At 37.9% G+C, this 23,511-nt stretch overlaps 2 protein-coding genes across 5 annotated transcripts in view; one reads left to right on the plus strand and one right to left on the minus strand.

The window, feature by feature from the left end:
* Positions 1 to 1,061: 1,061 nt before the first annotated feature.
* Positions 1,062 to 15,138, plus strand: tmem41aa (transmembrane protein 41aa). Of its 2 annotated transcripts, XR_003672678.1 has the most exons (6): positions 1,062 to 1,307; positions 2,233 to 2,383; positions 2,764 to 2,925; positions 3,405 to 3,543; positions 4,718 to 5,077; positions 15,127 to 15,138. XR_003672678.1 is itself a non-coding variant. In XM_028436610.1 (5 exons), exons 1-5 carry the CDS (start codon positions 1,090 to 1,092, stop codon positions 4,936 to 4,938), a joined length of 891 nt encoding a protein of 296 aa, XP_028292411.1. In that variant the 5' UTR covers positions 1,062 to 1,089; the 3' UTR covers positions 4,939 to 5,870. The 2 variants fall into 2 exon arrangements, 1 of the variants encoding a protein (XP_028292411.1); XM_028436610.1 differs by lacking the exon at positions 15,127 to 15,138 and having other exon boundaries at positions 4,718 to 5,870.
* The window catches only part of igf2bp2a (insulin-like growth factor 2 mRNA binding protein 2a), a 66,614-nt gene continuing 55,853 nt past the window's right edge, over positions 12,751 to 23,511 (minus strand). For 2 of the 3 annotated variants that reach the window (XM_028436606.1, XM_028436608.1), the window contains 7 exons: positions 20,176 to 20,313; positions 19,638 to 19,706; positions 18,328 to 18,450; positions 16,676 to 16,750; positions 16,450 to 16,581; positions 15,491 to 15,604; positions 12,751 to 13,485 (listed from right to left, as the gene is read on the minus strand). In XM_028436606.1, coding sequence (XP_028292407.1) covers positions 13,387 to 13,485; positions 15,491 to 15,604; positions 16,450 to 16,581; positions 16,676 to 16,750; positions 18,328 to 18,450; positions 19,638 to 19,706; positions 20,176 to 20,313 — 750 coding nt within the window. In that variant the 3' untranslated portion in view covers positions 12,751 to 13,386. The remainder of the gene's footprint in view (positions 13,486 to 15,490; positions 15,605 to 16,449; positions 16,582 to 16,675; positions 16,751 to 18,327; positions 18,451 to 19,637; positions 19,707 to 20,175; positions 20,314 to 23,511) is intronic. The other variant, XM_028436607.1, reaches the window with a different exon arrangement.

Consider the following 23,511-nt stretch of genomic DNA (forward strand, 5'->3'; position numbering starts at 1 on the left):
AACTGGTTTTTGCAAAATTTTTATAGCAATTTACCAGTATTTCATGGAAAAAATTGCACAAAATACTGCAAATCATGTGGTAGAGCAAGCCCCATCATATTTGAGAATTTAGAGGGTGAGAGGGAATACAACTATTAAGTTGCAAGTAAACTTAAAAATAAAAAAAAATAAAAATGCTGTAATATTTTACTCAGAACAAAATCTTCCAGCAGCCAGGGCTAGATGCTTTGTTGGGCTGAATTTGACCCATGAACTTGAAAATTGAAATTGACACACATGCTTTATATTTTAATACCAGACATTGGACTGAATGCATTGATCTGTAGAATATTTGGTATGATTATGAACCACTTTTAAGAAAACACCCACGGGAAACAACAACACAGCTCATTGAAACACCAAAAGCACCCTATTTGTTTACAATTTTTAAAAAATTAAAAATGAATAAGACCCCTGTTTGTGAATTTGCATTTTATTTAGTAGTCCTAAAACTGTAAAGTTCAAACTTTTACTTAAGGTTTAGATTTATATTAATTTGTTTTAGAATAAAGGTTTTTTTTTTTTTTTTTAAATAAACAAAACAGCAAAAACAGAAGCAGTTTAAAGTTTTTGTTTGAATGGCAATTTCCCAAATTGGGCGGTAACCCCACCAATCTGGCAACTCTGCACATCTGCTTTATTTTTACCACCTAGAATGTGGGTGAACGTTCACCCTCTACCGCTCTGATGCAACGATTAGAGTCCAGTGTGGGTAACTCAAGAAATGTAAAAAAAAAAACAAAAAAAAAACAGTTACTTTAACATCCAAAGCATATTTCTTCTGACGATTCTTAGAAGCCAAGAAAAAAAAACGTCTTGACACTTTTTTTCTATTCCGTCATTACAACAAAGCCATTTGCATTTGTTATTTGTATATAAAAACGTGCACTTTAACTAGATCGTTTTAAGAAATAAAGTTTCCGTTACATAACTTTTTTCACAAGCGTGTTAATGAATTTTTACTAAAGAGTTAATGGATCGTGTTGCATATTTTGAAATATCGCGACAGCTCATGTCATGGAGCTGTGACGTCATCAATGGTTTGGTTGCATGTGCCCCAGCTTTTCTCCAGCGGTCGGTCGTCACCGGGAGGTGAAGCATTGCCTCGGCCACAGAATGCGCCCTCTCTTCGGATTAGCCGCCGTCGTTGCCGCAGCCAGTTTGTACCTGTACCTGCTGTCTTCATTCCTCCCCGCTGGCCCCCCGAGACCTGCACCCCTGGCCCCGGGGACCGGACATGAACTGGAACAGCCGGAGGAAGTGAGCAGGTAGAGCAACACGCGCTGCTGTCTGCGCGCGCGCGCTTTATAAATACATTAGACACTAAAATAAACAGAAGCTCACGTTATCATTGTTATACTTTTGTCAGCGTTTAAATTTATTTTTCACATCTGTTATCATGATTATTAATATTAAGTGTGTCCCTATTAGAGCTGGGCGATAAGGACAAACATTCACATCTCGATATTTTTTTCCCAAAATGGCAATACATGATATAAATTTGGATATTTTGAACTCAATAAAATGTTAAAAGAAAGATAATTCCGGGTTAAATTTGCTGATGCAAAATTCAGCACAGGCACATGTATTAACAAACAGCTGCACAATATGTGCCACTTTTGGCTTTTTTGTAGTGTGGCTTGTGTAGTGGTAACTGGGTCTGGATACACAATCAGCAATCCATCGAACTGTGCTTTTCATGCTGTTCTGAAAAGTAACAAAAGCAGTGACTTTTAAATATGAGTATTTTGATACTAAATAAACTATATATATATATATATATATACTGTGTACCAATTCAATAGTGATGTCGGTCAGATATCAGCAAGAAACAAGTATCGTATCTCTACATCTAACATTGCTGATATATTATAATGGTTTTATTGATGCTGTTTTTCAGGGTTCTTTAACTAATTACTTAAAAAAAAAAAATGTGTTCACTTGTAGAATATTCTTAATTATGTATACATACTATGTCTAATACTCCACACTACAAAATAAGTCGTAAAATTATGTATGATTTTTGCCGATCTAGTATTGGAGCAATATTGGTATCAGTCAATAGTTAAGACTGCAATATCTGTATCGAATCGAAAGTGAACCCTAGTGAATATGCATTGCATTTGTTTGTCAGTGTCCCTTTGAAATCCTTCCTAAGTCCTATTCTAAGTAGAAATGTTGATGTCCTCCCAGGCTAAAGTTTCCTGCAGATTTGGACGAGCTAAGGGAACTAGCTGAGCTTCTTCAGTTTTACAAGTCGGAGCACACTGGATATGTCCTTCTGCTCTTCAGCAGTGCTTATCTCTACAAGCAGTCGTTTGCCATTCCTGGTTCTTCCTTTCTGGTGAGTCAATTGTGGATAAGAAGATGTCCTTTTTGATTTCGGCTTTGTGAGAAATCATTGTTCATTTTAGCACGAGCTATATATATCTATTGTGCCAACTTGGACTTGTATACAAGATAAATAAAAGTTTAAAGGAGTGATTTCATTCTAAAAAATAAATAAATAAATAAAAGATAAAGATATTTATAGCATTTACTTTTCTCAACTTCCAGATGTCTTTCTTACTTTAAAAGAATATACAATATAAGAAGGTCCAACGACTCATCTTAGCATGACTTCTGCCTCACAGTAAATATCAGATTACATGCCCCCGGCGCTTTAACACCAATACTCCTGATGTGTAATAACACAGGCCTTTGGTTCCACTTGTCATGTTGCAGAACATTCTTGCAGGAGCTATATTTGGACTGTACCAAGGACTGTTTCTTGCCTGTGTACTGACAACTGTGGGCTCCACCACATGCTTCCTGCTGTCGCAAACCTTTGGAAAACAATACATTGAGAGCTTTTTCCCTGAGAAAGTCTCCATGCTGCAGAGAAAGGTACGTGCACGCCATCATAGAAACGATTATTGGGAAAAAAGCTGCATTTCAGTAGATACAATTATATAGTTTTAACATGTAATGTAGCACCTCTTGTTGACTGAAGTCTCTAAAGTTAAAGACATTTTCTTGTGTCTGTGTTGGGGGAAATTATCATAGAAAAGTTAACCATCTGTACAGTGCATCAATTTTTCCAAATCATATGTAGAGGAGATACACCTTCTTTTCCTAATTTATTTTGGAGGTGTATGCGAGTGTAAGTATTTGATGTTTGTTTTTGCAGTCCAAGCTGCTTGCATGGCCTTTGAAACTGATGTCAGCTATGTTCGACGTCACATCAGACTTTGGCATTGTTGTTTCCCAATGGAAAGATAGTTGCTAAGTGATAAGCTGTAGACACTTTTGCTCTCAGTCTGACACTGTTTATTTAATATCATTTACATTGAGGTTTCTAATAAACTCCTGATTGTCTCGTGTAGGTAGAGGAGAACCAGGACTGTTTGTTCTTTTTCCTGCTCTTCCTGAGATTCTTCCCCATGACTCCCAACTGGTTCCTGAACATGTCGGCCCCGATCGTAAACATCCCCATCACCTTCTTCTTCTGCTCTGTCTTTATTGGTAAGCATGCAAATGTTCAGTGTTGACATCAAAGTGTGGCACTAGAATGTTTAGATGTTTTTGCAGTCATCTCTAACTGTATCTGAGGGATGTATTTACCATTTAGGCAAGTCTGATCTAATGCTGCCTGTTTACAAAGCTTATCTAATGGATTTTCAGTCTTAACTGTCAGAGGACAAACATGTGACATGATTTAGAATACCTTTTTTAATCAGCAGCTCCAGTTTCAGACAGTGGCCTTCATTTATCAACCTTGCAGGAAAACAGGTGCAAATTTGAGCTCACATTTGGTCATACAACAGGACCAACGTGTGATTTATGAAACATTCGTATTTGACCAATGCCAGCGTACAAATGATCTGGTATTGATAAAAGCGGCGGCTGAATTCGATCTGCATTAACTTGTTCTGCCCTCATGTTCCGGAGGCCCCGCCTACTGAGATCAAACAAGAAAAGAAGCTTTTTTCCCAAGATGCATCCTCACATGTTTTCACAACGTGTAAAAACTGGAATTAAAAAGCGGATTCAAACACTGTGGAAGCGGATCAGTGACGTCTGCCCCCCTGTGTGCGCTGCAAGCTACTTCACAACAAAGATCCTAGAGAGACACACGGATATATTTATATCGACCTCAGTCCGCACGCTTTAATCAAGAAATATCACATTAAAAGAAATGAACAATCAAAATGCTTTAAAAAGCATTTAAAAATGACTAAATGTTGTCCCTTGTCTGTGTTTATTGTGCCTTCAGCCAATTTCACTTATAATTCATCACATTACTGATTACTGCAGTGCATTTGTAAAAGTTTAAGGAACTATTTACATTTAAAAGCATTAATGAGGTCCTATTTTCTCCGTACAGCGCGCAGTGATGAGCAGTATCAATAGGACCTCATTCTCTAAGACAGAACATAGCAGTGCTGCGTCCTGAGTGCGAGTGCGCACTCGGTGAACCTATGTTAATTAGCGGGGTTATTAGATATTCTGTGAAAGGTCAGACCTGACATGAGATCTGATCGTAACGTACGCTCATGTCTGAATTGATAAATACCGAAGCTTGCTTGAAGATGGTTGAACACACGTCATACGCTCAGATCTGCACGTACGAACGGTTGATATATGATTGAGGGCCAATGTCTCCGAATGATTTGAATCTTCTTATCTGCCCTCTCAGGTCTCCTGCCGTACAACTTTATCTGTGTCCAAACGGGTGTGATGTTATCAGAGGTGTCTTCACTGGATGACCTGGTCTCCTGGGAGAGGCTCCTGCAGCTGCTGGCCATCGCCTGTATGGCTCTGCTGCCTGGTGCCCTCATCCGCCATTTAAGTCAGAGGCATTTCAAACTGGATGACCAGTCACAGAACCAACTCATCACAGATAAGAAGGTTCAGTGATCTGCTTGGATGTCTTCTGCCCTCAAGGGAAAAAATATTCAAAGTGGGAATGTTGTGGTTCATTAAACGTAATTGAACCATCGGCAAACGTTAAGGGAATCCTTTTCTTGGACAACGAAGATGAAGCAGTCAAGTATTTGTTTGTGCCATTACGTGAGCTCAGCTCATACCTTTATACAAAGGTATGGATGTATATTTATTTTGGGGAATAACACTAAGATGTTGTTTCTTCAGTCATGTGTTTGATATTTAAAGTGCCTGCTACGTACACTCTTCAATCTTCTACCTCTAATTCCAACATGTGAATGTCAAAAACATATTCACGTTGCCAGGAGCCTGGGGTTCATTTGGTTTTGGGATTGTGTCGTTCGATGACACGTCAACAAATTATGCAACTTCAGAGGGGTATTTCATCAAACTCAGCTCAGGGTTAAGTTCAGGTTTAACCTGAGTGTCTGGCTCCATTAATCTGGGTTCTAGCTGCAACGGCAGTTTCATCAAAGAGAAAACACCTCAGTGACCATAGTAACACAGTCCTTGGCGCAAACCTGCTCCCGACCAGGTTTACCGCACGGTATAAATGTGTTCATTCATTGATTAGAGATTAATAATGAGAAAGTTCTGAATATACAGAGAGGGAGGGGCTGTTCAGTGACTGTCACAAGGGCAGAGTGAAGGCTCCTTAATGATACAAATACACTATCGCTTTTCGGGATGTGTGCGCAGTGCTCACCTGCACCTGCAGCGTCTGCAGTGTTGTACGTGACATCCTGCAGCGCACACAGCACCACTGAGCTGCTCCCTCTGTTCATTTAAATTTAACGTTTAGTGCTGAGTTAAAAAAAAACACTCACAAGTCTCATAAATTACATATTATTTAATTGTGAGTTACAGTATCTCTTTTATTAAACGCTGACATGATCAGTGTGTGATCTCATGCTTCAGTTGTTTTCTGTGATAAATTGACTAAATAACGCCATCTTTAACCCTTTACTACTTTTAAAATGTTCAGACCACAGAAACTTTTTTTTTTACGTGTCTGTCCTTTATTCTCACTGCTCAGTAACAGATGGCATCACGTCGTGTTGGTCTCAGCAGTGGTTTCTATTGGCTCTCAATCTCTATTCGTTAAATCTGTGATTGATCTCGTGGGTTTTATGAAGATGTGCACTTAAGTTAAACACTGTCAGCTGGCTTGGCTCAGCTGGGGAGCTCCAAGCTGAGAAGAGTTTGATGGAATGGGAAAAGCCAGCATGGTCACGGACGGCTTAGCTAAACCAGTTTTAAACTTTAGACCTGGCTCTACTAAGAACAGTTTGATGAAATTCCCCCCAGATCTGTTTCCTTGACAATCAGATTTTTGCAATTTTGCTGTTAATTGCAATAATAGTGAAGTTTTTTCTTACAAAATGTGCCGTGTTGAATTTGACTCCTGAGTGTTTTGTTCAGGACCAACCAAGAGCTAACATTTTTAATGTGTAAATGTTCTTTGTGTAACATAATCTGAAATATTTGAGCCTTTCATGCTCTCTCTTAAGTGCCCAATCACGTGTGTAAAGTCTTATCAATTGATAATGATGTTATATATGGTATATTGTTATATTCTTTGTTTTCTAAGATGATGGTAAACATTATCAGAAGTCATGGGGAATCACTGTATCCTGCATTGTTGGATTTTTTTCTGTAACATTTGGGGAATTTTGGACAACATTGAAATAAAAAAAAAAATGTGTACATTTTTTTTCTCCAAATACTGTTTATTGCTCAGATCCAGGTTTTTTTCAGCAATACAGTTCACTCACAACTCAAAACAACAACATGGCTGTTTACCAGAAAGACACGTGTCCAAAAGGTGGAATACAAACAGACCAAAGGTCTGTCTAGCATTCAGTCAGGAGGAGGTGCTCAGGACCTTCTGGCCTGTGGGAAATGAGTTGAGGGGGTTTTGACATTGAGGGAACAAAGAATCTCTCCCAAACAGTGAAATGCAGTTAGAAGAAGTGGCCCATTTTGAACAGCCATTTTAAACCTCAGGTGTTGTATGAATGGTAATATGGATTCAATCGTCCACAACAGTCTCGAATTGAGATCTAAATCCTTCATCACCTGACCCAGCTGTTTGGGATGGCGTTAAATGCCCTTTTTTATTCTATCCAGACTCACAAACATAGCAAGGTTAACATATATGTTGTATATTGTATATATGTATTTTTTTTCCTCAGGCTTTTCCATCTTCCCCATAGAAATGAATTGTATTTACTAAGAAAAAGGAGTTTCCCTGCTTCTCTGAACGGATATTTTCCTGATAATTGTGATTTGCACCCAAAGGGAAAAAACAAGGGTCTCCCTTTTCAAAGCAAATACAGTACATCACCATCATCATTCTGTACAGCCATCCATTTACCCAACATGCACACCTATTTGGATTTATTTATTTATTTATTCCCCTTTCCCAAATCTGTTCAAATTCAAAAACAGCTAATATATTATTGGTAGTGATCTAACAGGAATGGATGAGAGAGAAAAAAAAAAAATCCAGATTACATTATTCAATCAGTGTAAGCGACGAACGAGCCAGATCCACAGAAAAAAAAAATCCTAAGCTATTCAAACAGTGTGTGATATGACTATAACTATACTGTACATTGTACAACCTCTGTGATCAGTGTTTTTGTTGTATTCTCGTAGTGAAAATTTGAATCCGACTGCTAATGAAGGAGGATCAACCAGAGACTGAGATCTGTACAGAAAATTAAAAGTCGAGCAGAGGTGGAGAATATCCTCTACAGCAGTGGTTCTCAACCTTTTCAGCCTGCAACCCCCAAAATAAAGGTTCCAGAGACCAGGGAGACATGAACATTGAAGAACAGTCATATGGAGACAGGGCCATCTATAAGGGGGGAATAAAGGGGAGAGCTTTTTGGGGCCCATCCATAAAAACATAAAAAATGATAGTCCATTGTTGTATTAATCTGTGATCATCACATTTATTTATTCACCTGAGTAATATCCACTGTTATCCAGGAGGTTAATTATTATTTGGGCCTTATCTTAAGGATGTAAATACTTGTTTTAATAAGAAATAAAGTAGGTTAAAAGTGACCAAAAATGGTGGAAAAGGTGGTGAAATGGGATTTTAAAAACCACAGAAATTGGTTCAAAGTTGGAAATTAGAGTGGCCAAAAACGACAGAAAAAGTGTTGGGAAAAAAAAGGTCCAAAGTGACAATCGTGGAACAATTAGTTTAAACTGGCAAATAATGGGCATGAGAAATTGTGAATGTGGTTAAATTTGCAAAAATAAGCATGAAATATGGTGAAAAGAGGTTAAGTGACAATAATGGGTCAACATATGCAACATTAGGTGGGAAAAGTGGTGGAACGGGTTTATAAGTGCTGAAAATGTATTGAAAGTAGAAAAAATGTGCAGAAAAGGCATTGGAATTTGATGAAGTGGCAGAAATGGGAGTAATGTAGCAAAAATGCATTAAAAGGGGCAAAAAAAAATTAAAAAAGGGATGATAATAGGTTAAAATATGGCAAGTTTGGTTTAGTTGCAGAAAAATGGTTAAAAAAACAAAGCAAAAAAATATTCCTAATTTCTTGAAGGCATCTGGCGACCCCAAGGTTGAGAACCCCTGCTCTACAGAGACAAAGACAATGTTCCAGTGCTTTTGAGCTTCACTGAGACTGTGATGTTTCCATCTGTAACTGACTGTACAGGGAGGCATTGTGTGAGTTTCATAGACCCTTAATATGGTTTGTACTGCTTGATTGTGTTCAAGTGGACATAAAAAAAAAAACATTTTTCTCTGTTGCAAAAATCCATTCCAGCTCCTAAATAGTAAAAAAAAAAATTAAGAATAATAATCCAAAGACAAATACTAACTTCTACTACATCAGTCATTTATTTAATTTCTTAGCCCCTACATTGGTTTTAGTAACTAACATTAGCCTTGAATTCTGGGAGGTAATTCTGAAATGTACATCACAAAAATGAATTTCAAAACAAAAATCGATAAGATTGACAAGAAAAGTAAAAGTAGTCAGAGGGTCAAGTTGAGGGAGAGTGACGCCCTAAAACCTTTTCCCACACTATATACCATATGTCTCCTAACATGGCTGCAGTCTGTGTAAGTGTTACAGTGACAGAAAACAATGCATTCATGAGTGACTCCGTTGAACACGTTTACAGTTATTACAGTTACGCTGTCGTACACAGTGACATTCCAACGACTAGAGTTGTTCTACAATCTACACAGAAAACTGGCGTTTTTTGACACCACGTTCATAAGTCCTGTCAGTGCATTATTTGCTGCTTTTTCTTCAAATCAACCCCGACAGTATATGGTGTTATCAAAGAGAGCTGGGTTGAGTTATTATATATATATATGGAAAAAAAAACAAAAACGTTTTAGGTCACAAGTGGATAAACTTCTTTGAGCCGTAAAAACCTGGAGGTACAGTCGGTTGATTTGTAACTTTTGTCTTTGCTCGCAGGTGAAATCAGTACACAACATCCACATGTAGAACCACATCTGGCAGGCATGTACAGTACCCCTCAGATCCTGCTCTTCATTCCGTCCCCCACAAAAAAATCAACTTGGTCAAACAGATTAGACTATTAAGTTTCACTAGTTGGTTGGACCTGGAGAGCACAGATAATCACTGTGGATCTTTTTTTTTTTTTTTTTTTTTTTGCTTATTTTCCATTTAAAAAAAAAAAAAAAAAAATTGATAACGCTCAAAGTGATTCAGTTAACAAGGCATACAAAAAGGGGAAATGAAAGATTGGACTGAGGTACCCTGAAGCCTGAGGTAGATCACAATACTGACATGCGCACTGTTCACATCCTGTCCAAAGTCAACGCGGTGGTTCACTTACTGTTCTCCTATTATTTCAGGTTTTAGATTTTTTTTTTGTACTAGTTTTCTCAAGAAAATAAACACTTCCCTTCAAAATAATATGGCAGTGTCCTACTGAGGAAAAAGAAAGGAACTTTTATTTTTGTTTTTTGTTTCTTATCAATAGCTCTCAATCACAAAATAGGAAAAAAATAGATTCATAAATATTACTCTCTTTTTATATATATATATATATGTATGTATATATATATACACACACGCACACACACACACGCACACGCATATACACACAATGGAAGCTGTGCGTATTGGCAATAACCTTTACGTCTTGAAGTTTGAAGCAGATGAAAGATGTCTGAATAAGGCAACGAGCCTCCATGGTCTCCAAAGCAAAGCATGATGGGATACCAGCGAGGATGACGGTCAGTGTGTGAGTGTGTGTGCCACTGGACGCAGCAGGGCTGATGTTTTCTAAAAAGGCTGCATATTGTACATTCACAGCTGTCACGCCATTTTTTTTAGAAAAGGCTCCCTGACGAGAGATGGTTAAAGCCAAAAACGCGGCTGCTGTCGTGTTTGTGTGTGTGTACCACAGGACATACAGTGCTTCCCTATACGAACCCCACACCTACACAAAAGCCTCAACACCACCCTGGTTCACTACACCACACCCCCACCCCCCCAGATGGGCCCTACGCTCACAATTTGTGCTGGACTTCACGCCGTCTCCAAAGGCTAAGAATGGCTAACGCCCGCTGTACATTCAAACTGTTCACAAGCATTCCAGCAAGTTCATTTTTGAAATATATGTTAAGGTTTCATTTATTCAGACAAGGTTGTTCAGGAAATGTTTATCTCCTGACATGTTTCGACTGTCAACTGCCAGTCTTTCTTTGCCTGGATTTCCACAGGATCCGTAACTGCTCCGAAACGTCTCAGCTGCGTAACTGCAGTGCAGGCCGAGTACTAGTGAGTGTGAGAGCCACTATCCAGGATGAAACATCCAAGATCCATAAGTACATCAAGGACAAGGCTCCAACAGATGACATGCTCAGTGAATGTCTCAGACAATGGGGAACAGAAGAAGAGGTGCTGGAGGTTCCGTCATGGGAGGACAAGCCCCTACACGGGATGTACCACCGAAACATAACTGAAGTGGCGGATATCAAGAAATCCTACCAATGGCTAGACAGAGCCGGTCTAAAGGACAGCACAGGAGCAGGCCTTGAGCACCAGAGCAATAGAGGCCCAGATCTATCACACCAGCCAAGACCCCAGGTGTAGACTGTGCAAAGAGGCCAATGAGACAATCCAGCACATAACTGCAGGATGTAAGATGCTGGCAGGGAAAGCTTACATGGAGCGCCACAACCAAGTGACTGGTATAGTGTACAGGAACATCCGTGCAGAGTATGGGCTGGAAACCCCAAGGTCAAAGTGGGAAACACCTCCAAAGGTGGTAGAGAATGACCGAGCCAAGATCCTGTGGGACTTCCAGATACAGACAGACAGAATGGTAATGGCGAACCAACCAGACATTGTGGTGGTGGACAAAGAGCAGAGGAAAGCCGTTGTGGTCGACATAGCAATACCAAGCGACTTCAACATCAGGAAAAAGGAACACGAGAAACTAGAGAAATACCAGGGGCTCAGAGAAGAGTTGGAGAAAACCTGGAGGGTGAAGGCATCAGTGGTGCCCGTGGTCATTGGGGCACTCGGGGCAGTGACCCCCAAACTGGAGGAGTGGCTCCAGCAGATCCCAGGAAATACATCAGACATCTCGGTCCAGAAAAGTGCAGTTCTAGGAACAGCAAAGATACTGCGCAGAACGCTCAAGCTCCCAGGCCTCTGGTAGAGGACCCGAGCTTGGAGGAAAAAAGAGTCCGCCCGCGGAGGGTGAGGAAGAGTTTTTTTAATCTATATATATATATATATATGTGATTCAACCATGGAAAAATGCAATAGTTATATGTGAAATACAATTTTAAAACTGCTCGTATTGGGCCAAATCTGGTATTAACGGAAATGTCTGGTCCCCCTAATCTGAATATGTGCTTGGTCTTCGGGTAGAGTCCGATTTGCGCCCGCTAGAGCCAAAAGGCACAATTTTCGGGCCGAAATAAAAGTGTTCATTTTGTCAAAAATGTGGTATCAGGTTTTATTCCCGAGTCCCAATATGTGCTCGGTTTTCGGATAGAGTCCAAAACGGGTCCGTTGGAGGCCCCGGAAGGTCAGTGTTTTCCTCTGCCCAGGGTAACCTCGGTCAATGGATGGAATTATGATCCGCCTTGAATACTTGAGTATTTTATTTTGAAAATAATATTTCATTCTGTGTCTGTGCACTACTTCCTGTCCCGCACGGGCTTATCTTTGTTAAATTGCTAGCACAGCTCTGGCATCTGGCAAAAATAGAAGGGCTGCGTGTCTGCTTGTCTGAATAAACGAAACCTTAACATACTGTTCACAAGAAAATGATACACCGTCATCAAGACGTGGATTTTTGCGCTGATTGTTGTTGAGGACGATTTTTTTTTAAAGACATCTTCAATTTTTGTTACGCATACATGGCTGGCTGTTCAATGTTATCAAAAGGCGTTGTCGGACAAAAAAGTTTCTCAACTTCTTTTTTCTTTTATTTTTGTGCACCCCATTTATAATGCCATTCAAATAAAAGGGTGAGGAGGGGAACCACAAACTTGGAGATTATGGGTTCATACATTTTGCTTGTGATTTTAATGGGGAGACGTTTAAAAACAACATGTTTCATTGGATTGGCACGCACGCACGCATGCACACAAACACACACGCACACGCGGGATATCGATGTAGGGGTTTGTCCTCTTTAACTTCAACAGCCTATAATGGTAACAATGAACTGGAACAGCTTTAAAAGGACCATAAAAAGCCTGATCACCCTTTGAAATCTGTCAAATATTAAGATTTTACACCAAGTCAAACTGTTGCTTTAATAGAAAAATAACAGTGCATATCCTCAGTGTGTGCGTCAGGAACCTTTCTACTCTGCATTAATACTGCTAAGGACATTAATCTCCCGTTCTATCAAGTCAAACGCCTGTGAGAGAAGAGGTCCATTCATCGGTGGTCGTTCTTGTTCTAAACCCACAACATCCATCACAGTAACGTCTCCTATAGGCTTGTGTTAATAGAGTTGCTTTATCTGTCTGTTAGGCATTTGTTAGTCCAACTAAAGAGATAACATTATGCAGTCCACCATAATATGTTCAGTTTTTTACCTTTTTTTATCTGTGAAGACAACAGTTCCAATAACCTCTGCCATTTCCACCTTTTCGTGTAGTTTTTTTTTTTTTTTTTTGGTCTTTTCATATTTTACCTTATCACAGCGGGTTTTCGCGCTCCATCTGCTCTCACAGGGCTGGCAGTGCACACAATGCCCTCAGCCTTTGGCTCTCACTTGTCTCCCTCCAAGCAAAGTTCTTTGGTTTTGATCCCGGTGCTGCTGGTCGGCCCTGCAACACCCCCCTCGGCCTCAGCCAGGGAAGGTCTCTGTCTGTGTGGGAGGGCTACATTCATTGGCTGGTGCCCAATGGAGCCACCTGGTTCGTCACTTGGAGTGGTGCGGTGACGCCGAGGCGCCCTGCTGGTGCTTCTGTTCCTGCTGTTTGACCTGCTGAATGATCTCCCGGATCTTCCTCTGTGCAGTCTGTGAGAGAGAATGTTCATGTGGTTAAAGTTAGGAAAAAGATCATGACAATTATTGTAGTATTGTTAATAATGTATTAAGTGTGTTATCTTCACGTGTCACTCAACAGATTTCAGAATCAGAATCGTTTTATTTGCCAAGTACAGTTTTTAAGCACAAGGAATTTGACTTGGTACTGTAGTTGGTGCGCGGAACAAAAAACAGAGAAACAAGCCAGCAACAATAATAATAATAATGATAAATATAAAGGATGAGGGATAAATAAAGGATAGATAGAGAATAAAGGATAAATATGATGATATAGAAGCAAAATTTGGCAAAACGCTGTGAATAATATAAAGTTTATACATCTCTAAAAGTTGAGATGTAGTAAAAGTGTGTCTGTTGACAAATGTAGAAGTGGAAAAGTGTCATTTTATTACAAATTTACACCCTTTACTGTCTGTCTGCACCTTCGGATTATTTGTGTGACAATGTTTTTTGTTTTTTGTAGTTTGTGTAATTCAGCTGCACTGCAAAGTAACACACTTTGCTTACATAACCCATGTAATGTTGTTTAAAGTATGAACTCAAGTTTCCTCAAACTTTCATTTTAGTTAATGATAACTGCATAGAACAGTTATAAATACAGTGCTACCTGTTTGTAGGATTAAGTTGTTTAGAGTTGTACCCAAAATCCTACAGTGGAACCGCGCCTCAGGAAACTGTTTAGTTCACTGTTGACGTGACAAATGGTTTTTAAATTGTGAAAATATGACAAAAATAGTTTTTTATGTCCAGAAAGCGTGATATAAATACATTGTTGACGTGAAAAAAATCCTCTTTTTTACACTTGAAAATACCTGCTTATTGATAAAATAACCTTCTTTTAATGCTTTAATTTAAAGCAAGAAAGAAATAAAAACCAACACCACATAGGATCTTAAAATGTCTTGCAGTCTAAATATTAGTTATTTTTTATTTGTCATCCCTTGTCTCTACACTTGACTCTATTAATATTATCGAATCTGAGGTAGGGCTGAACGATTTTAGAAAATAATCTAATAGCGATTTTTTTTTTTCCGTCAATATTGCGATTGCGATTTAATATGCGATTATTTTTTCAAGGGCCTCTTGTCATGTATTTTTCAATGAACACGAGCAATAAATCAATCTGTTTCATAATAAACAATTTCAGATTGATTTAAACTTTAAATAAATAGAAAATGTAAATTTTAAACCACAGATTACAACAATAAAGCAAACGACTCTGTGGTTTTACCTCTTCAACATATCTAACTAACTTCACGTTTCATAAAACATGTAAACATGTGGACTGCACTTCTTAAACACTCTGAACTCAACAGCACAGTACAAGACAGGACAAGAAAAAAAAAAGATGCAGCCTTTGCGATTAGAAAACCGCGTTTTATGATATTGCGATAATATCGCAAATGCAATCAATTGTTCAGCCTTAATCTGAGGTATTGGTTTGCAGCTGTTGGTTTGCGCAAGATTTTGGGTGCCTATCTATTAATGAGGATGTTATTTGGGAAGAAAACATATTAAAAATTAGTTAAACCTCTTACTTTATTTTCAGTTTAGATTTCAGTATTTTTGACTCAAAAAAAGGAATTGCACGTTCATGTTCAGATGGCTGAGATGTTTCTGTGCATGACAACAACGACAGAAAAATAGTCAATTGATAAATCTATTACATTTACTGGAAAGTTAATGAATGTATGTTGTCTTTGTCGTATAAACTACAAAATCAATGTTTTCCATAAGCATGTGTAGTCTGTCTTTCTTCCCAAAGTTGGTCAGACAACACTGAAGGATTTGTGTAAGCCCATGATTCTTCACTGTATCTCATTTAATCAAACTCACACTGACCAGGAGATATGAGTAAATAAGAAGAATAGACATTTAAGGGCCCATAAGTACAAAGGTATTATAAAATTTAAAAAAAGTATCAAAAACACAAATCTATAGATGTATAAAGCCAGTGTTTGTTTGAGTTGTGTACCTGGCTGGCAAAGAAATGGCCGCTGATTTTCACGAACACCTCATCGTTCTCATCGGGGGTCTGATCACGTGGAACGATGACTTCTGCGCTCGTCAGGTTCTGCAGCTCGTTCACCTGAAACATTAGACAGCGGAGGTCACGACCCAGCTCTGAGAACACAGGCGTCACACACGTGTAGCGTACTCACACCGACACACAACCACAACACATTGGATTCGTCTTCAGCGTCCAAAGACCAGCTTACTGTTAGTGTTACATGTAGTCATTTGAACAACACAGGTGTAAACTAAATAAATATGATGATTACATTTATACTAATAATTTAGACTTGAATTAATAGTAGTTACAGTATCTACCGAGTTCCAAGCTACTTCTATATGGATCAATTCATAAATACGTAAGTCAGTTTTTCACAACCTTTTTGAAGCCGTGACCCCATTTTGATATCACAAATTTCTGTTGACCCAGGGGATTTTTGTTTCTTTATATCAATTAGTTTTTGATCATATTTATCAAAGTGCGTGAGTAGCGACAAGATATTTTTACACTGCACTTTATTTGAACTAAATTTATATTTGAGTAATTATAGAATTCAGTGGTTTGATTTTTATTGTGTGTGATATGTTCATTTGAAAAAAAAATGATAATTAAAAAAAATTTACAAAAATATCATTTTAATCAGTATTGACTAATTATTACAAGACGTTTCAGGCAACCACATTTTAATTCCATAAAGTGACCCCACGGTTGGAAAACACTGACACAAGTATTAAAGGATTTTCTTATTCCAAAAAAATATGTAAAAAGTCGTCCCTTAAAGTCACCACATCAAAGGAAAATTGTGTTCATTGTGAATGTGACTCGACAGTTGTCTCTTTAATCAGACATTTTCTGACGTCCTTCACACACAACTTTCACTACACTGACAATGATTCAGCTCAGTTTAACTCTCCACTCACCGTCTTGCCACCTTTGCCGATAACTCTGCCTGCAGCAGTCGAGGGAACTTTTATGTGTGTCTCCAGTTTGACTTCCTCCTTCGCTGACACAAAGTTCTCCTCCTTCAGCTTTCCGAATATCCGACCTTGGGCCTAAAATAAAGAAAAGAAGATCACACAAATATACAAAGCAGTTAGATTTTGGAGAGAACAGTGAAGGGAAGGAAAAATAGTCTTTTTTTTTTACCTTAAATTGAGCTTCTGGTGTCCCAGTAATAATAACCATCCTTTCAGTAACATCAGGGCTCTCAGCTGGAGCGATCTGAGAAGCACAGATAGATGGATTAATAAAAATACACCTTGGTCCAAAAGTGCTGCCATTCAGTTTGTGCATATAGTGTTAAATCAGTGTAACATACACACTGACGTAGCACAGAAAATCTGCAGTCATCCCAATGCAGTGTAAGAACATTTCTCCCAACAAAGTAGCCTGATTCAAACTGCTGACACAGCATCATGATTACCAAAGTAAGGCAATAACAGCATTAAGACAACAAGGCTATAACACGATAAAGACAATTAAACACTTTTGAGCTCACAAAGACTAAAATCTTTAATGGGAGTCTACAGAAAAATAACTGCCTCACAATTACGGTGACAAATCTTGCCTCTGAGACGGTCCAGCACATAGTGACGGGGTGTAAAAATGCAGGTACAGGAGAGGCACAGCTAAGGGGTTGGGATAGTGTACAGGAACATTGGTAGTAAATGTGGACTGGAAGGAACCAAATCCTGATTGGACACACCACAAAGGTGGTTGAGCTTCTAGGCAGACAAACAGTCGCTGGATAACCACCAAGATATAGTGTTGTTGATTGACCAAAAATGAGATAACGATAAGTGATTTCCAGCCAACTTAGGGTGCAAACCAAGACAAATGTTATATACTGTCTACTATATACTGTAAGTATGATTAGGATGATGACCGATGCCGACCGTTCCCACAGAAGTATACTTCCAAGTTTCCCAAGATGCATTTTGAACCTACAACGATAAAAACCTGAAGCCCACTGAGGCTAAACATCTCTGTTGATTCTCCACCTTTGAAAGTTCTCAGAACATTTTAAGCAAAAGTGACCAAGTAGAATATCAACATGTGGTCATTTGATCAATAAAACTTGCGGAAACACATTTCATTCCGACATTCCTGAGATTTTCAGAGACCCGCAATTGTGCGACTGACCAAATTTTCGGTTAACTTCAAAACAAGAGCCCTATTTACAAAAACGTTAAAAGACTAATGGAAGACAAGAAGATATGCTTTTGTTTTGAAAAAAGGATATTTGACTTTTAGCTTGAAGCTGTTCCCAGGACGATTTTACGTTTCACTCGCATTGCATCATGGGGCGGTTGAGTATGACCAGTGTGTTTTACCGATATAGTATACTGTACATCCGGGTATTTCTCACTTACACAATACTATCTAAAGTGAACGCACTACATACTCATGACGTCAGACTCAGTATCAGTAGTACGTTAATATGCAATTTAGAACCCAGCCAATGAAAACAAGCAGCGGAAACCCATCACGGACAATATGGCAGAAAATGACAAAAGTTCAATATTCTGATAAATCTGATGAGTCAATCAAGTGGAAACGTATGTAGCTAGAAAAACACAGTCCAGAAATGATGAAAAAACTGCTATTTCATACACCGCTTACAATTATTTACAGCTGAGGCAGCATTAATACCCATCAGTCTTTTATATAGAGCTTTTAATGCCAGTGGTTTTATTCTTTCAGCTGTGGTTCTTTCAGTGCTTCTGCCACAACCAGCAAGACCTTTCTACAGATCTATAACGTCTGGAAGGAAGCAACGTGTAATGAACGTGACCCACCTTGATAGACGCCCCAGCAAAGTGGGCGAGTTGCTTGATGTGCTGGCCCTTCTTACCAATGAGAGCCCCGACCGCCTGAGTTGGAATAAAGAGGTAGACGACCTCCTGCTCTGGAGCCTGTTGCTGAGAAACAAAAGACCACAAACGCAAAGATTTTATTAGACGATCACATTTTCTTCCCACATTGAACTCAATCGATGCTCAAGGAACAGTCAACAGTGCCAACATCACTCACTCACAACACACAGATTTCTCCTCATGAGTACAAAATGCCTTCTGGCCACGACTTATTGACCAATGCATGATTTTTTTAGTTTTTCTTATCCTGCATGGTAAAATGTAGGAAGGTAGACATTTTATAAAAGCTGGATTAAATGACTACTGGAACAGATGCACAACAAGATCTGCTATGACATCCCCTGTTTGAGTCACGCTATATTCCAGTGTTTTGCAACCTTGGGGTCGGGACCCCATGTGGGGTCACCTGGAGTTTAAGTGGGGTCCTCTGAAATGTCTAGTAATTGATAAAAAATAAAAAATAAAATAATAATGACTGATTAGAAATACATTTTAGAATTTTTTAATTATAGTTTTTCAAATTAAAACAACACATACTTAAACAACTTCTACCTACTTCTAAATACATATTTATTATTATTATTATTATTATTATTATTATTATTATTATTATTATTATTATTATTATAGTAGTAGTAATAATAATAATAATTTTCATGACTTACACAATCAAATGCTTTAGAGACATCTAAAAAAACATAAAAACGGATGAGTTTTTCCTCTTGTAGTTGGTTAAAAGTTCCTTTAGGACATATATACACATATCTGTGCCATGTTTGGATTTAAAGCCAAATTGATTTACTGTTGAAATAATCAATTTCTTGAAGAATGTGTCCAATGATATTAATAATATTAATAATAAAAAGCTGGCACAACTTGTCACTAATCCTAGCTACTCCGTATTTGTAATACGGTGTACCAAACATGATCAAAAACTAATTTTAGGGGGAAAAAAATGTCTTTAGGGTCACCAGAAATTCTTGATATCAAAATGGGGTCACGGTCCAAAAAAGGTTGGGAACCCTTGCTATAGTCTGTATTAATTTGCATGATTCTCATTAAGGAGATGAAAGCTAGACGTCTACAACAACTTCCATAAAAACTGATTCATTTATTTTTTGTGATAAATGTAAATCCAAACTATCCGAGGGCTGACTCGTTGGGATAAAAAAAAAAAAAAAAAAATAAATGTAACAGCTGACTGACTGTGGTGCAGATTTAAGGGAACATACTGAAATCTGGTGGGGGATGGCACTTGCTGGAGAAACCCCGTACAGGCCACTGAGATGTGAAGAGTGACTCTGAAAGTGACAAGTAGGCACATCAGACGGCACATGTTATAAAACACAACTGTGCACAAGCTTTAAGTTGTTACTCTGGTTTTTTTTTTTTCTTTTTTTCTCAGCATTGACTCACTGTGAGCCACGCTCTGACTTTTTTTTTTTTTAATATATCTAGAAGCACGCAAATACATTCTCCCACAGTGTCTCACACAGCTACGCCTCATCAGGCTGTGAGTGGAGAGCTTTCAGATGGATTGACTCATTCTGCAGAGAAGACAGGGGAATTATGACTGTTTTCAACTGAAAATCTGAGTCAACGCTCCTTTTATGTTCAAACGGCCCTTCAGAGGCTCCAGTCATACGTCGAGTGGTATGTAAAACCAGTACTACTACAGAATGAATGGCCAACCAAAGAAAAAGCAGCCCGATAAGAAAGATTTTCTCTGCTCATGGTCCTTCTTTCATGGAGAAAGGTCAGCATACTCACTAAGAATGGGTTATATCCTCCATGTGCTACAGGCGGCCCAGAGCCACGTGGTCCAGCAGCAGGGGGCAGCACTGGCAGCCCAGAGGCGAAAATGCCCAGAGAATTAAGGTTCACGCCTGGGATTAGGTTGGCCTGTTGCTGTGAAGAGAAAAGGCAGAAGTTTACTCTGTAGTTAAATCAGGATTTGACATTTGACATTTTAGAAAAAGCTGCACAAAAGGCTTGATTTTAAACAATTAACATAGCCGAGTTTGTCCCATTTCACTTTCAGCAGGGGTCACCGACCTTTCTGAAACTGTGAGCTACTTCATAGGTTCTGAATAAAAGCAGTTCTTAAATACGAAATGTTCACGGTTTCAGTTCAATTAGAGAGTTAGGTAATAAGAAAGACTAGCAGTAACTTAAAAAAAGGAGGAAATATTTAAGTTCCAACATGCAACATTTTATTTCTCCTAATTTATGCAATTGTTTCATTTTCATTACATTTCATAGAAAATGATCATCTTCCTATTTCACTAACTACTAACAAACAACCTTTAATGAATCGTATAACATGTAACATTTGTAAAATGTTACAATTGTCATATTTTACAAAAATGCACCTTGGGTTTTTTTAAATTATAATATTAGTGGTTCCAAAACTGGGGTACGTGTACCCCTAGGGGTACTTGAACACCTCTCAGGAGGGACACAGAAACATTTTATTTTTTAACATCATAGTATTTTTTTTTTTATATGCAAACAGACTTTTTTTCTCATCCATCAACAACAATTTGTGGTGCAACTCTTTACAATACACCAAAAGGTGAAGTTCAAATTCTAAAACATCGGAAATAAATGGGAAAAACTGGCCTAAATTCAAGGTTAATGTTGGACGAGACACAGGAAAGACTTTAGATCACATGAGCTAAGGGAAAAGAAATAAAGGCTAAGGGGAACATTGTTATATAACATACCACAACCCATACACTACATCTGCAACACTTAAAAATATTTACCATAATGTTTTAGTAAAAATAAACATTTAAAGATGATTTAAATGAGTACTAAAATCTTATTATGTGCAACAGTATTTAACTTAAGTACTAACTACAACTACACCGTGTTGTATTATTATTATCTTATTATTATATTGTATTATTATTTTTCTTTTTTTTAAATTATTATTATTATTATTATTATTATTATTATTATTATTATTATTATTATTATCTTGTTATTTTATTTAGTTCTGCACATATTAGTCTAAATACTGTTTATATTTATGTTTATATTTATTTTTTTTATTTTTTTTTCTAGTTGATTTTGTTAGAGAGAGCACAGTTCACCAAGTCAAATTCCTCGTGTGTATGACATACATTACTTGGTCAATAAAGTTGTTTCTGATTCTGATTCTGATTCTGATTCTGATTCTGATTCTGGTGTTGGTGACCCCCTGTTGTAGAACTAGTCATGAAGTAATATGCTTCTCATTGTTTATTTTTTATTTGTTTGCTTTGGTGTAGATTTTATTTTGCTTTGCAGGCGGTGACTCCACCTGTGACCAGTTGCTCTAATTAACCAGCAGGTTATAAAGCCAGGATGCTGCTGGTCAGTCAGAAGAGACACACAGCTGAGTGCAGAAGAGCTTTAAGGCAGATAGAAATGCACTTCTTTTTTTTGTTTGCAACAAAAGAACAACTTGTTTCTAAAGAATTGACCCTACATTGAAAATAAAAGCTACCGACACCTTTTTTCTCTTTCATCCCCTGTGTTTTGGTCTGAGGCGTAACAGAGCTCATGAACTTTTGTTATTAGCTCCTGTTTCACAATCGGATCTTTGCACTCTAAGACCCCCAGCAGACCCTCAAGACCGTGTAGTGTAGAACATGAATCAGGTCCAGAAAATAAATGAATTCACTGTTTACACCATCACTAACTTGTTTAATAAATGACAAATAAAGCCATACATAAATGTGTAACTTTGAATACAGTTTTGAGGTGGAAAAAAAGTGTTTTTTCTTTGGTGTTGGTGAAACTCTGGTGCATTAAGCCATGCAAGATCAGTTCTTGTCTGAACTGAGCTTACATGTTCTCATACTTTTCTGTATAAAATGTGTGGATGGTATCACTGTCTGTTAGCTATATTATGGACGAGTCTCCTATCCTGTCTATTTCCTTTCAGCAGACAGGATAAAATTATAAATCATATATCTATAAATATATATAATAAAGATTACAAACCATATCATAACCATATCTAGTCTTTATACAGAAAGTGAGGCTGTAACTGAAGTATCATATTATGGGTGTGATCTGTAAAGCATCACACGTATCCTCCTAATATGTTTGTTTCAAAGGGGATTCTTGTCTTTTAGTTTCCTAACGAGACCTTTTGCCATTTTTAACTGCAACATGACCACATCATTTTCTCAAATTCAACGCAGCTTTCAGCTTTCACAAAGCCCTGTGCGCTCTTTTTCCTTTTTTGTTCACAGAAAGCTATGTAATATCCACGGAGCTACGCTAGATGGCCCTCACCACCCACTGCCTAACCTAAAACGCTCATCATAAGCAGGGAAGGCAAATCAATCTGTGTGTCAATCAAAAACAAGGTAATAAACAAGCAGGAAAAGCAGATATATGTGATGTAAAGTGGATTAATAATATTTTAACCCTAATATCACTATTATTATAGCTGCGTACTATATATGGTCGTGACCAGGGTTGGGGTCAATTACATTTTTCAGTTGAAAATATGTTTTCGATAACCCATGTTCAATCACAATTCAATTACGATTACAGTGACCAGCATTTTTTTCCAATTACAATCAAATTACAATAATTTTTGTATCCTCAGAAAGTCAATTACACTTATATCCTCAATTATTAAAGCCCATTTACAATTAATCACAATTACACTCAGCCTGAAATGAATAACCTCATAAAAGTAAACCGTCCAGTAGCATTCTGTTAGCATTTCTTATGATAACGGGTTCTAAATCAGCTGTAAAATACACTGAAAACAAATATCTATAATCTCATTTTTTTCCTATCTATTGGTTACCTTGTTAGGCTTCCTAATCAATGCATATACAGGTTTGAATATTTTTGGTTTGGGTGTTTGAGCCTTTTTTGTGCCAGTGTACCCCTCCTTTTTAATTTCGTTATATGGTAAAATGTGGGAAAGCTAGATATGAATCATTTAATTTAATAATTGTGAACTACATACTGTATGTGTAGAACTGCCCTTACCAAAAAGAAGTATGATATACCTCAAGTGCATTATACTAAGCATACTTAAGTTTAATTTAAGTATATTTTGCTCAGTGTACTTTTATGTACCAAGTACACTTA

The sequence above is a fragment of the Gouania willdenowi genome, chromosome 21 (assembly GCF_900634775.1).
Source record: "Gouania willdenowi chromosome 21, fGouWil2.1, whole genome shotgun sequence".
Classification (NCBI taxonomy): domain Eukaryota; kingdom Metazoa; phylum Chordata; class Actinopteri; order Blenniiformes; family Gobiesocidae; genus Gouania; species Gouania willdenowi.

Excerpts from the sequence above, each read along its gene's own strand:
- tmem41aa (XM_028436610.1), top strand. The coding sequence starts at position 1,090 with ATGTGCCCCAGCTTTTCTCCAGCGGTCGGTCGTCACCGGGAGGTGAAG. Across the intron at positions 2,384-2,763 it reads TTCCTGGTTCTTCCTTTCTG|AACATTCTTGCAGGAGCTAT; the intron begins GTGAGTCAATTG and ends GTCATGTTGCAG. Across the intron at positions 2,926-3,404 it reads TCTCCATGCTGCAGAGAAAG|GTAGAGGAGAACCAGGACTG; the intron begins GTACGTGCACGC and ends TGTCTCGTGTAG.